General features: G+C 46.9%; 1 protein-coding gene across 1 annotated transcript in view; it reads right to left on the reverse strand.

Moving 5' to 3' along the window:
* The window catches only part of RAP (RAP domain-containing protein), a 112,582-nt gene extending 98,755 nt beyond the window's left edge, over positions 1-13,827 (reverse strand). Inside the window, exons 1-2 of the mRNA XM_086812654.1 lie at positions 11,788-13,827; positions 11,628-11,710 (exon numbers count right to left, since the gene is read on the reverse strand). Of these exons, the coding sequence (XP_086668780.1) occupies positions 11,628-11,710; positions 11,788-13,702 (1,998 nt within the window). The 5' untranslated portion in view covers positions 13,703-13,827. The remainder of the gene's footprint in view (positions 1-11,627; positions 11,711-11,787) is intronic.
* Between the last annotated feature and the right edge of the window lie 674 nt (positions 13,828-14,501).

Consider the following 14,501-nt stretch of genomic DNA (forward strand, 5'->3'; position numbering starts at 1 on the left):
GAGCCACAAACCCATTGTGTTATCTCATAATTCACCAAGAGCTAAAGCAAGCAAAGGGCCAGGACAGCCAAGGGCTTGCTAACGCAAAGGGGTGAAGGACTGCAGGTCAAGGGCGGAGTTATCTCAACCAAGAAAGGTCAAGTTTCTTGTATTTTCTTTTCACATTTACATCATTCTAATAAAGCAAATACACCATTCGTGGTGGGGGCCCTACAGAGGGTATTTGGGACCCAATACTGTGTCCTCTCCCCTCTCTCTCTCTCTCTCTCTCTCTCTCTCTCTCTCTCTCTTTTCTGCACATCTTCATTCAGTTTGTGCATTAATTCTGTCGCTCGCGAAAAGTGTGCTGATTTCTGAGCATTGAAGTTACCGATCTCCCCCGAAGCTTCCGCATGTTACATGGATCATCTACCCGCACTCCCGGAGGATCAATTTCTCTCACCAGAAGTTGATTCTCCAAACTCTGATCTAGACCACACAAGGAATGGGACTTCTTAGTCAGTGGAGGGCCCCCGTTCAAGATCTTACTTTGGAAGATGATCAACCCATGTACATCCACTCATCTTCACCACCTTTGCCATCACAATCGCCCTCTCTGACTTTATCAGATTTTGTTTCCATAGGGGGATACATTCCTTCTGCCAATGTGTCAGTGTGGGACCTTGGCATCCATCCATCTTCTCTCATGGTCCCCTTTTTGGCCTAAGAGGGGGTGTGTGAAAACAGTATTTTTCCCAGCCCTAAAAAGGGGATTTTTTTGGGTATTTTTGGTTTTATTTGGGGATTTTGTCTTTGTTGCTGGCCGACAACCTTTAGGCTAACCGACCAGCAGTCCCCCATAGTATATACAGCTTTGCCTTATCATTCATCATTTGTGTACCATATCATTGATCATATCCGGTACCACTTCATATGATGCTGCTGGCCGACAACCTTTAGGTTGACCGACCAGCAGTCCCCCATAGTATATACAGCTTTGCCTTATCATTCATCATTTGTGTACCATATCATTGATCATATCCGGTACCACTTCATATGATGATGCTGCTGCTGCTGCCGGGCTCTACACCACATAGCTTCATCATCCTCGCCCAACAGGACAGCACCTCATGTCAAAAGGTGAAATTCTGCATACGAAACAGGTACGATTACTTCAAGCTTTGCATATTCTAGAGGGACCTTTTCACGACATCAGCATGGACTTTGGACTCTGGAGGCCATGTTCCCGCCTCCACTAGATCTAGAAACACACAGTGTATGATATTGTGGACAGATTTAGTAAGTTCTCCATGTTCATTCCATGCAAGCAGACAGTCACAGCCGAGGACATAGCTCACTTGTTCATTCGGTTTCAGTATCCCATTGGTGGTTTGCCACGGACAATCACATCAAACAGAGATCCTAAGTTCATTGTACCTACCTGTACTTGCTGAAACTGCCATACTATACCGTACTTGCCAGTAACCACTACCGTGTGCCATGTACTAATCCAAAGGCTGCATGGGGTACAACCTTTTGTATCTTTATGATTTGGCGCTTATGCTCGTATGTGGATGGCCATGGGCATCGCCCATAATCTGTACCAGCTACTAAAGCATCGTCTTTGCAAGCAATTCCACTCCAAACAACTCAAAAGCACAAGGTAAGCTCCTGTGAACCCTGCATGGGTGTGAGGAACCAATGTTCTCCATTTAAAATTTTCTTGTGTCTTGTACGTGCAGCCTATCTTGGTCATGTTGCTCTAGGGACTGGTTCATGCTTGTTGGTGCATGAGCAGAGAGTAGAGGGAGAGAGAGTGTGGGCACAGATGGAGTGGACAAGTGGAACAACTCCCTTGAATGGTGGTTCCTCTCCTACATCACTTGTATGATGTTGTTTTCATCACATTGTATACAAACATTTGGCTTTAGAAGCCCATGAAGTTTGTAATCATTTCTTCCAAGATCATAAAGCTTATTTGAGGGAGGGGCCAATTGTTTTGGTTCACTGTCACTGTACTTTCAATTTTCAGCTTTGCAATCTTGTGTTATGGAGTGTCCTTTTCTTTAAGTGGTTAAGTATATTAATACATGTGCCGAAAGTGCTCAATCCCATATGGTGGCAAGCAGCTCAAGGAGATATGGGGAGCTCTCCCTTTCAAGCAGGGCACATCAGCTATAGTGGATCTCGCCCTTGGTCTTGGGGAGATAAGCTCTTTCCTAAAGAGGCAGCCTAGGACCGGCTCATTTCGTTCCGGGAGCAAGAGTGGAGTCTTCGCAGGAGCCTTGCTTCCCTTCAACACCTCCAAGAGCAGTCCCTAGATAGCCCCTGGCTAGAGTCCCAAAACATTGGACACAACCCCCATAGAGATCCGCTCGATTGAGGAGAGGAGGGTGGAGTTCAAGTCATAGTCACATGGGACGCGAAATGGGGACAGGGAACGGGGACATAAAAGATTGAGAATGGCCATTCCTTGTGACTATAGAGTGACATGGGGGACGGGAATGGGAATGGGAAGATGCTGCCATCCCCAACATTCCCGAGTCTAAAAATGCCCATTCCCTGTGACTATGGTTCAAGTATCATGCCCAAGCATCTTTTTGGCCCCAGGCAGGAAACAGGGTCACTCAGGATTTTTTTGAGCTATCAGGCCCCCATGTGATATGCAGCGGAAGTCTTTGTATTGGTTGATCCTGTCACACAATATGCTCACACCGTCTTCTGTATCCTGAGTTTCGTGAGTTTAGCAATCCATTTCATTTACTTCAAACTTTAAAGAGTTGAGAGAGAGATATGAACACTGTACACCAGATTGGGTCCCGAATTACCCACTGAAGGGCCCCCTATCCCGATAACGAGATAGTATTTGCTTTATTACTTTAGAGAGAATGACTTTGGACTGTAGATAAGCCAAACGCAAGATCTCGGAGGATCGGAGAGCGGCTGATCTGTACACTGCTGTAGAAACACCTCGATGACTTGATCTCGAGCCTATGCACTCCTCCCAAGGGCATGAGGAAGGGCTGCACACCTGAGGCTCAAAGAAGAAGAAGGTGGACTGTTCTACACACTGTTAGAATGCTGAAAACACATATGAATGCTGTGTTACCTTCACCAGATGACTGCTGAATGTGTTGATGATGCACAGAATGCTGGACACTGATGCAAACAACAGTTTCAGGGCTGGAAACTGCTGTAGACTGTTGCTTCAGGGCTGGATTCTGCTGTGGACAGAAACGCAGGTGTCTGGAGTGCTGATGGACTGAAACGCAGGTGTCTTGGGGCTGCTGGACAGAAGCTGCAGGGTACTGAGGCTGCTGGACAGAAAACGCAGCACTGCTGCTGTACGGCTGTGCAAAAACGCAGGTGAATACAGGCTGCAAACTGGCGTTGAATTGAAGATGAACTGTGGACTGAATTAGGGCCTGAACTGAGTGCTGAATTCAGGGCTGAATGCAAGCACCTAGGGCTGAATGAAGCTAGGGTTTCTCAAGGGCTGGAGAAGCAAGCTTATGGGCTCTAGGGTTGGATTAGTCTTGGGCTGAAAGCAAGAGAGAGGAGAGCTCTTAGCACAATGAAGACTGAATGAGCAAAAGAGGCTCTAGGCAAGCCTATTTATACTAACTGGAGGTTGGTCATTTAATAAAATTAAAATTTATAAATGCCCAATAATGCAAATAATGATAAATAAATACTAATAAATATGGGAAAAATACCAGATAAATCCCAGTAAATTCCCTAAGGCTTTGGGGATGTTCTAAATGATGCACAGGCATATGTATGCATATTATGCAAGATGCAGAGTGCTTTCTGATGCAAACCCTAAGGCTTCTACTGACTCTACATGCATGAATGATTCTCTCCGAGTGGGTTAAGGGACTTGACTGACTGACTGACCCACTAAGGCTGAGGAATGACCTACGTAGCTCGTGCCTGACTTATCCTGGACTGAGGATGTACAATGGGGTCACGGCGTACGACAAATATCATCCTATTGGGTTCTACAACTGTACAAATGCTGCACTTCTGATGATGAGCCATCTTGTCACCATGCACTTAGTGCAGAGTGCATGTGACATTCCCTCCTGATTAGCTTGGCGGCAGGTTCATGGCTTCCAAGTAGTCCGCCAATAACTGGGGGTACTCCTGGAAGAACTCCTCGTCGAGCCATACGGCTTCGTGGGTGCCTCGATCTCGGAACTTCGTATAGAACTGACGAATCCGTCGACCAGAACCATGCTTCCATCGATGAAGAAGGATCTGCTCAGGCTCAATAACTTCTGCCTCGTCTACCACGTCTGGCTGCTGTTCATCTGAAACATCAAACACTTCTGGACCAACATATGGTTTTAGCCAAGAAACATGGAAAACATCATGCATTGTCCAACTGGCAGGCAACTTTAACTTCATTGAGACATCACTTATCTTCTTAACTATTGGAAAAGGGCCAAAACTACGGAATGAAAGCTTGGGACAACGTTTGCCCACTTGTTTCAATCTCTGCTTCATGATACGCAAATAGACCCAATCCCCTTCCTTGAAGTGGACATCTCGTCTAGATTTATTTGCCTGTCTGCTATATGCTTCCTGAGCTTTGGTCAAGCGGTCTTTGACTGACTCAATGATCTCGGAAAATGCTTCCGTGGTTTTATTAGCCTCTAAAGATGGAGACACCATTCTCGTCAAAAGAGAAGAAAAACGGCGACCAAAGGCTGCTTCATAAGGAGTCCGTCCGACACTGGATGAATGAGTGTCGTTCAAGATAGCTTGGACCAATGGAAGATAGTGCTCCCATTTGGACTGCTGGTCATGACAGTATGACTTGAGGACATCAAAGGCCAACTGATTATAAATTTCTGTCTGGCCATCTGTCTGGGGATGGAATGCACTAGACAACTGCAACTTAGTTCCAAAGTTTTCAAATAATGCCCTCCAGAAATGCGAGGTAAACTTGGAATCTCTGTCTGATGTTATGGTGCTAGGCAAACCACAAATTGGATACCAATGCTTGAGAAACAGACGGGCTACGTCCTCGGCTGTGGCCGTATGCTTGCATGGGATGAGCATGCAGAACTTACTGAAGCGATCCACAATGGTAAAACACTGAGTGTTACGGGATCCAGTGGATGCTGGTAGAGGCCCTACAAAGTCCATAGATATGTCGATGAAAGGTCCGTCGGGGATAGGCAAAGGTTAAAGTAAACCTACCTTCTTTGTATGGGGAACCTTGACTTTTTGACAAATCTTACAGGCTTGTACATGTGCATAGACATCACGCCTCATCTTTGGCCAATAAAAGGACCGTTCTAATTTCTCGAGGGTACTGTTGATACCCCTATGTCCTCCAACTAAGGAGTCATGGGCATCATGGAGAAGAGCGCAACGCTTTTCTCGAGTAACACAGAGACGGTTCTTGTAGAACAACCAACCGTTCTGTACTGAATAGTGGCCAGGCTCAGAAGTGAGGGCCAAACTATACTGAGTACCAAACTCAGGGGAGTCGACATATTGGTCTTTCATACTATCCAAGTCCTTCCTCGTGATTTCGAGAATGGTAGCTTCTTGGACTGCCTGGATGCTGGACTTTCGACTGAGAGCATCTGCTACTGGGTTATGCTTACCAGGGATGTATTCAATCATACCTCCAAACTGTTGGAAGATTTGACTCCACCTGGCCTGTCGATCACTCCACTGGGCACTTGGCATAGTCTGAAGCCACTTAAGTGCTTGGTGGTCTGTTTTCACTGTGAAAGCCTGTCCATAAAGAAAAGGCTTCCAATGTTTGAGCGCTGTGATCACACCCAAAAGCTCTTTGTCATATACCGAATAATTCTTTTCGGCGACATCCAACTTTCTGCTGTAATAAGCCACGGGTCTATTGTCCTGCTGGAGGACTGCACCTATGGCTACATTGCTGGCATCGGTGATGACCTCGAAAGGTTCGTCCCATGATGCTAACTTTAATACAGGTGCTTCTAAGGCAGCTTTCTGGAGTGCACGGAATGCATCAAGTGCCTTACCTGTAACTGAGACTTTCTGCTTGCGAGTCTTCACCCCCTTGAGCAAGTCGGTAAGAGGTGCTGCAAGGTTGGAAAACTGATGGACATGTGTGCTATAGGCTTGACAAAGACCTACGAATGAACGGATTTCTTGGGCGGTCTTAGGAATATCCCAATCTAAGATCTCTTGAACCTTTGAGGGGTCCAGTCTAATCCCATCGGAACCGATGATGTAGCCCAAATACTGAACTTCCTTAACACCAAAGATAGACTTTTTGGCATTTATGTAGAGCTGATTATCTCGCAAAAGTTGCAAGACTTTCTCCACATCTTTCTCATGCTGCTCCGCAGTGGCTGAGAAGACTAGTATGTCATCAAGGAATATGAAAACACACTTCCCAATGTGGACTGCGAAAATCCTAGACATCATCTTATTGAACGTTGCGGGTGCATTTGTAAGCCCAAAAGGCATGACTACGAACTCGTAGTGACCACGCTCTGTCCTGAAAGCTGTTTTTGGAATGTCAGCTTCAAAAATGCGGACCTGATGGTAACCACTCTTGAGATCGATCTTAGTGAAAAACTTAGCACCGTCTAAACGCTCCAAAATGTACTCTATCCTGGGCATAGGAAACTTATTCTTGATAGTGAGTTTGTTTAATGCCCTGTAGTCTACACAAAGGCGTGCAGACTTGTCCTTCTTTTGGACAAATAGGATAGGTGCAGCAAATGGGGAGGAAGAAGGCCGAATGAATCCGGCTCGGAGAAGCTCAGATAACTGCTTTTCCAACTCGCCCTCTAAAGTCTTGGAAAGACGATAGGGAAACCTGCTAGGAGGGTCTGATCCAGGGACCAAATCAATGTGATGGTCCTCAAGGCGAGAGGGTGGGAGACTGGGTGGGAGATCGTCCCTAAGCATAATGTCCTGGTGTCTGGATAGGAGGTCTGCTAACTGAGGGACTGACGATGTAAGGGATGCTACTAATGAGGGAGGGGCTGTTTGAGCACGAACATAAAGGAGTGCTCCTTCTGCTCCCTTGCGGATAGCTCGTCGGGCCTGGAGATGCGAAATCAATGGAATGCCAAGAATGCTTCTATCCCCACGAATCATGACAGGCTCAGGAAAACCTTTACAAATAGTAAAAGTGTCCTGCCCCCAATCGGGAATAGGCTCATACTGACGGAACCACTGAATTCCTAAGATCATGTCACACCCCAACAGAGGGGAGACGATGAAATCTCGTTGAAATGAGGCCTTCTGAACTTCAAAGGCAAACTGCTGTGCCTTCTGGGAAATGTGGGTGCGAAGACCAGGTGTAAACCCGTCCACATCCAGATGATATGGGACTAAAGTGCAGTTCAATTTATTAGCCAACTGGGGAGAGATGGCGTCTTCAGAACTACCCATATCGAAAAGGACTACAAACTGTCGGCCCTGGGCAGAGCCATAAGCTCGGATAAGGCTCTTCTGAGCAGCATCGCTCTCACCCTCCTGCTTAGCATCAAATACCACGGATGGTATAGGATGCATGGAAGGTAAAAGTTGAACTGCATTTGAGGTAGTAGGCGGGGCTGGAGGAGCTGGGGAGGCTGTGGCAACTGTGGCAGAAGGAGCTTTGGCAGCTTGTGCCGCTTGCCATTTGTGGCAATCCTTCTTACCATGCCCTATAATATGACAGAAAAAACATCTATTTTCTGACTGATACTTCTTTTGCTCCTCTGGAGGAAGATAACCTCCAGTAATGCTTGCTTTAGCCTTTTCATCAGGGGTTTTCTTAGGTTCTTTATCCTTCTTACCCCCTGAACTGGAGCTATTACTGCTGTCCTTCTTAGCATCTTTAGAAGATGCGTTACCTTTCCCTGACTGTGCAGCTGATTGCTGCTGCTGGGGTTTGGTACTGGACTGAGATGTCTGCTTGGGCTTGCCCCCGTTGAGCTTCATTTCTTCGTTCTGAGCGAGAGTCAGAGCCCGGTCATATGTACTTGGTTCAAAGTTACGAACTGTGAACCGAATGTTGGAGTCCAATCCACGAATGAATTGCTCCATCTTGGCCTGCTCAGATAACCCTAACTGCTGTGCTAAAGTAATAACCTTACCGGAAAACTGAAGCACTGGGGAACCGTTCTGTCTGAGTCCATAGAACTCGTCTTTCAGACCGGTCATGTACTGGGGCGGGAGAAATCTGGTCTTCAGGTCATGGACAAAGATGTCCCAGTCAAAGGCTGTGACACCTGTGGCCTGGTCAGTATGAATACTAGACGAATGCTGCCACCAAGTGACTGCCTCACCAGTGAGATGGGGACCGCTAAGTGGACTTTGTCTTGAGGGTCTGTGATCCTAGCTAATGGAAAATGAGCATTAAATTGATGAACAAATTGATTAACTGAAGAATGATCACACTTACCATCATACTTGCTGAAATTCGGTTGACTGCGAATGATGGTGGTTGCTGCTGCGGGAGGCTGGCTGGTGACACCTATGACTGGGGAGACTGAGGAGAGCTGCTGATACCTCAAGTGTATGGCCTCCTTTTCCCGTTGGTGTTCGAGTAACATACGTTCTTGATCAAGCTCACGTTGGTGTTCCCGAGCGGCGAGTTCAGCCTGACGCCGGTCTTCGTCGATCCTGCGTTGGGCTTCCTCAGTTCCGTCTTTCTTCTTTTTCTCTTCTCCTTCGGGCCTCGTCCTCTCTCCTTTGTTGTTCCATCTGAAAGAAGAGGGAGATGTAGTCGGGTGCTGCTGGAGGTGTAGAAGGACGTGCTGCTGCTGCCTCCAAGAGTTGGAGACGCTACATAAGTAGCTGGTTCTGAGCTCTTAGAAGAGCTATGGTGTCTGCTGTAGGCGGAAGAGCAAGGTCTCCTTCGGGGGAGACGTCTTCCGGCTGATGAGTACTCTCTCCTGTAGACATGATGCTGAAGTCGGTGGTCGTGCCGGAACGCAATCTAACCATCCGAGGATGCCCCCACGCTAGGATACGGTGTGTGTGGACTATCTGAATCTGATACCAATGTGATATGCAGCGGAAGTCTTTGTATTGGTTGATCCTGTCACACAATATGCTCACACCGTCTTCTGTATCCTGAGTTTCGTTAGTTTAGCAATCCATTTCATTTACTTCAAACTTTAAAGAGTTGAGAGAGAGATATGAACACTGTACACCAGATTGGGTCCCGAATTACCCACTGAAGGGCCCCCTATCCCGATAACGAGATAGTATTTGCTTTATTACTTTAGAGAGAATGACTTTGGACTGTAGATAAGCCAAACGCAAGATCTCGGAGGATCGGAGAGCGGCTGATCTGTACACTGCTGTAGAAACACCTCGATGACTTGATCTCGAGCCTATGCACTCCTCCCAAGGGCATGAGGAAGGGCTGCACACCTGAGGCTCAAAGAAGAAGAAGGTGGACTGTTCTACACACTGTTAGAATGCTGAAAACACATATGAATGCTGTGTTACCTTCACCAGATGACTGCTGAATGTGTTGATGATGCACAGAATGCTGGACACTGATGCAAACAACAGTTTCAGGGCTGGAAACTGCTGTAGACTGTTGCTTCAGGGCTGGATTCTGCTGTGGACAGAAACGCAGGTGTCTGGAGTGCTGATGGACTGGAACGCAGGTGTCTTGGGGCTGCTGGACAGAAGCTGCAGGGTACTGAGGCTGCTGGACAGAAAACGCAGCACTGCTGCTGTACGGCTGTGCAAAAACGCAGGTGAATACAGGCTGCAAACTGGCGTTGAATTGAAGATGAACTGTGGACTGAATCAGGGCCTGAACTGAGTGCTGAATTCAGGGCTGAATGCAAGCACCTAGGGCTGAATGAAGCTAGGGTTTCTCAAGGGCTGGAGAAGCAAGCTTATGGGCTCTAGGGTTGGATTAGTCTTGGGCTGAAAGCAAGAGAGAGGAGAGCTCTTAGCACAATGAAGACTGAATGAGCAAAAGAGGCTCTAGGCAAGCCTATTTATACTAACTGGAGGTTGGTCATTTAATAAAATTAAAATTTATAAATGCCCAATAATGCAAATAATGATAAATAAATACTAATAAATATGGAAAAAATACCAGATAAATCCCAGTAAATTCCCTAAGGCTTTGGGGATGTTCTAAATGATGCACAGGCATATGTATGCATATTATGCAAGATGCAGAGTGCTTTCTGATGCAAACCCTAAGGCTTCTACTGACTCTACATGCATGAATGATTCTCTCCAAGTGGGTTAAGGGACTTGACTGACTGACTGACCCACTAAGGCTGAGGAATGACCTACGTAGCTCGTGCCTGACTTATCCTGGACTGAGGATGTACAATGGGGTCACGGCGTACGACAAATATCATCCTATTGGGTTCTACAACTGTACAAATGCTGCACTTCTGATGATGAGCCATCTTGTCACCATGCACTTAGTGCAGAGTGCATGTGACACCCCACTATCACAAAGATTGGGTCCGCAGGCTAAGGAGTACAGCTGGTTACCATTGAGCCCCACCCCAGGTTCGTGCCATTGCCACACATTTCTATAGAGGACTTCTCTCAGCCAGTCCCCTTGCCACCCAGATTGAGGCAACGAGAGAGATTCTGGCAACACAAACATGAGGTGGGTCCCCCCACATTTACAAAGTTTCTTGTGAATTCTGAGGGAGACTCTTCGGGCCCTGCCTCGCAGCAAGTGTCCCGGTAAGGATGGCCCATTGGCCTCCCTCTTCATTCTTCACAGGGATCTCATGGAAGGTGGTTTATGGGGCTGCCTTCAACAGCCCCCCCTGGAGATACAGGACAGATGCCTCACTGGGATCCAAGGCCGAGACCAGATTACCCTTGCCATCGGACTCAGCAATACCCCCCGACTGACAGACCCCCCTCCAAATTCCTCCACCCCCACCGTGGTGGCTCGGAGCCTTCACTTGTCATGATATCCCCCTTGCAATCCTCAGTTCACATGGGGAGCCTGCGATCATTTTTTCAGTTGGACTCCACAGCCGGCTGACCCTCTCCCCCATCGAGAGGATTTCGACGGCGGCTCACTTCAGAGGGTCAGGATTCTTGGCTTTTCAGAGCATCAGTGGCACATTGACCCTCCTCCGGCCAAGGTGGCCCGTGACAACTCTTGGCGGCTATGGCTTTGGGAAAGCCTACCTTTGACATGTGTCCAGTGGAACCCTGGTGAGTGGGAGTGGCAGGACCACTTCAGCTCAAAGAGCCCAACCCCCCTTCTTTCACTACATGGCATGGAATTCAAATGCATGTGATAGACAGCAGCAAACCATTGGGCCTCCCAGGGCATTTCCTCCCACGTCCTCAGGAATTTCTGGAAGCAGCTGTGCGACAGCTTTCGGCCAAGGAAGGTCACAGTCGTGCTTTGGCAGTTAGCCCACCACACTCTCCTTGTCGGCACTTGGTTGGCCGTTGTAACTAGTGGTCAGCTATTCGTCACAAGAGTTTCAAGAGAATTCCCTCTTCGAAATAGCTTCACACCACAAGGAGATCTGGTCTTCCCTTAACCTATATCCACATGTGAGGCTTCTCTAGATTAATGAAACCCTTTATATGCAATAAAAAAGAGCCCTTTCATGGTCTGAAAACAAGTGTTATTGAACCAATAAAGTGAGGTAGAAAAAATATTCCACAGATACAGATATGTTTACCTCTTCATAAGGAATAGATAAGACCCTCCAACCAGCACCAGCCAAAAGCCTCCTCTTCAAGACAGTATGACCTAAAGGTAAACCTGGCAATCAAAAGAACAATAAAGCTTGATTAAAGAAACTTCATGCTAGTTTGTGCAAGTTGAGAAAGGTAACTTGCCTGTGTTACGAATAAAATGGGATGGGCCATCAAACTCTAGTGCTGTCTTTTCCTCCACAAGGGCTAAATCCAAAGAATAGTCCGCAGCAGTATACTCAGCCACCCAATTTTCCCCCGTATTGACAAGAAGCCATTTCACATCTTTTTGATATGCAGAGGTCGACCAAATGTTAGACTTATGCTTCTCCCATGCTTCTGCTGCAAGGTCCTTGAGCGAGGTATGCAAAGTCAACCCTGATTGCGGGTACTCATACTGCAAGCAGAGATTCACTTGATGGACCTGAGACAAATGCCATGTACTGAGAGCACTTTTGCTCTCACTGCTGCCATCAGTATTTTGGAATCTGACAGAATCTAGCATCTGCCAAAAGTATTTGAAGGAAGGCCTATCTAGCTGGTCGAGCACAGCATATGACCATGCTAAATTAGCTAAGTGCTCTGCTGAAGCATTGCCATATGGCTTGATGCCTGCAGAAGTGCAAGAAGATGAATCTTCGAGAGACAATGTGTTTGCATCATCAGTATCTGCAGTATATGAACCAGGTGATACAACGGACAGTAATGGTGTCTTTTCCAAGAGGAGACAGACACAGTCCAATGCATCTAACAGAGGGTCAGCCGGTTGAGAAAGCTCGGCGTGTGCCCATAAAACTTGAGCTAGCTCTTGAGAGTTGAACCTCTCCACCATGTCACAGGCGTGGTCAGACAGGCTAGCAAACAAACAAGGCACAGCATGTTGCATGGAAGCATATGCACCTAATGTATTGGCTACATTTTGGGCATTAAATTCTGAAACTTTTGCAGATGCAGCTTTGGCAATGCGATCCATTTCTGAAAAGTACAAAGAGCTTCCTCCCACCTTGGAGAGGGCCCAAGCAATGTTGGACAACCCTTGAGCTGAGCAGCCAGCGAGAACCTCCATGGCTCTACCCACCAACTCAGCCATGTATCTCTTCCTAGCGAAAGCAAGCCTGTCACTTTTGGGTGTGCCAGATGTTTCCATGTGTTTCGCGATTCGGTGAAGAGCTGTGGCTGCATTCAGAGGGGTAAGGAGGGAAGGAAACCCTAGCAACCTGATTCTCTCCTCTGCATTACCAACGATTTCCAGAATTTCTTGAGCATCCTTTGCTTCAACTAACCCCCTGTTGAAAATTCTCTCCCTTTCAATCACCAGTTCGTTGTTTTTCGCAACCTCAGAAGAGAAAATCAGCTTGCCGCAATTTTCGTTCAATTGCCAGGTACCCAAATCACTCCTACTATCCACCAACAATCCATCAATATCATCAACATCATCATCATCATTAGCAACACGATCATCATCGTCATCTGCTATTCTCACAGACTCTTCAACCCTCTTGCCAGACAACCTTCTTTGTATGGGCAGGAGGCCTGAGCTGCCATTCTTTGCTGGCTTCTTCTTCTTCTCCTTTTTCTTTTTCTTCTTCTTCTTGTCATCGGATTGGGGTTCCATCTTCTTCTTAAGCACGCTCGCCGCTGTGGGATTCCGAGCTTCAAGTGCAAGCAGGGCTCTCTGGCGAGCTTGCTCGGCCCAATCTGCTGCTGCTGAGGCATCGCTAGAGTTTGCTGCTGGGACTGTATTTCCCAGATGCCTCTGCTTCCTGGACCTTCTCAGCTTGCCCGGGCGAAAACACAGCAACGGGTCCAACTCACCCAGAAGCTCTGCTTCCCAGTCGTCGTCATCATCAGCATCGAGTTCTTCTTTCTCTCCTTCGTCGATGATACCCTCCTTTCTTTCTGTTCTGGTGATGCTCGCAGCTTGCTTGGATTGCTGAGATGGGAGCGAGTGAAGAGTCCGGAAACTTACGAGACGCGGGTGAGGGCTGGGAAAATTGGAAGTATGGAAAGGGAAAGCTACAAAGGTATTATGCGAAGTTGGCAGCGAAGAGGGTGACATTGCCTCCTCTCTCTCTCTCTCTCTCTCTCTCTCTCTCTCACAGACTCCTAAGAGATTTCTCTCTCTCTTTCATTTACTTTGAAGTGGAAAATGCGTCCGCCCGGAATTCTTTGAGCAAGAAGGAGTGTGTAACGGTGATAGCAAATCATGGAGCCCTCAAGTTTTCTTTTTTGCATCAAATAATTAATTTATCATCCTTTTTAATGCTTTTGCTCTAAAGTAGACTTAATAGAAATAACGTAAGTGAAGCTTTCATTTCTTGTTATTATGTTCGCGTGTTTGATTTGCTTGTACTGGCACCGCTTATGTGCCTGATCGATTCCACTCATGGCTCCTCCAGATGAAACTTCACATGCCTCGTGTGCCTAGGCAAGCTTATGCTCTCCATAAATTTCCCATTGTGGCTTTATTTTTTTCCCTATAGTATCCCTGATTTCTTATTTAACCATAAAGATCCTTAACATTTGTAGGAAAATACTTGAAGTCCTATATAGCGTGGGACTAGTGCAAACCCAATGGTGGGCTTGTGTGTAGGACCTTGAAGCTAATCTGAACATGGTATTGGAGCCTTGATCCATGATTAATGCCATTAATCACTTTTTTTATTAGCAAAAACCTTGTTTTCCCTCTTGTTGAGATATCGAGCTTAACTAGTGATGTGGACATTGCTAACCTACCAAGGTGATAACTTCCTTACTTACACCACTAGCTAGGTTGGTGACCCTATGGGCGATATGCCACCAATGGTTTACAGGCTGTGTGACACATCCACTTTGATGTCCTAGAGTTATGGCATAGT

Source organism: Cibotium barometz, chromosome 18 (assembly GCF_041138505.1).
Source record: "Cibotium barometz isolate CiBa-2024 chromosome 18, ASM4113850v1, whole genome shotgun sequence".
Classification (NCBI taxonomy): domain Eukaryota; kingdom Viridiplantae; phylum Streptophyta; class Polypodiopsida; order Cyatheales; family Cibotiaceae; genus Cibotium; species Cibotium barometz.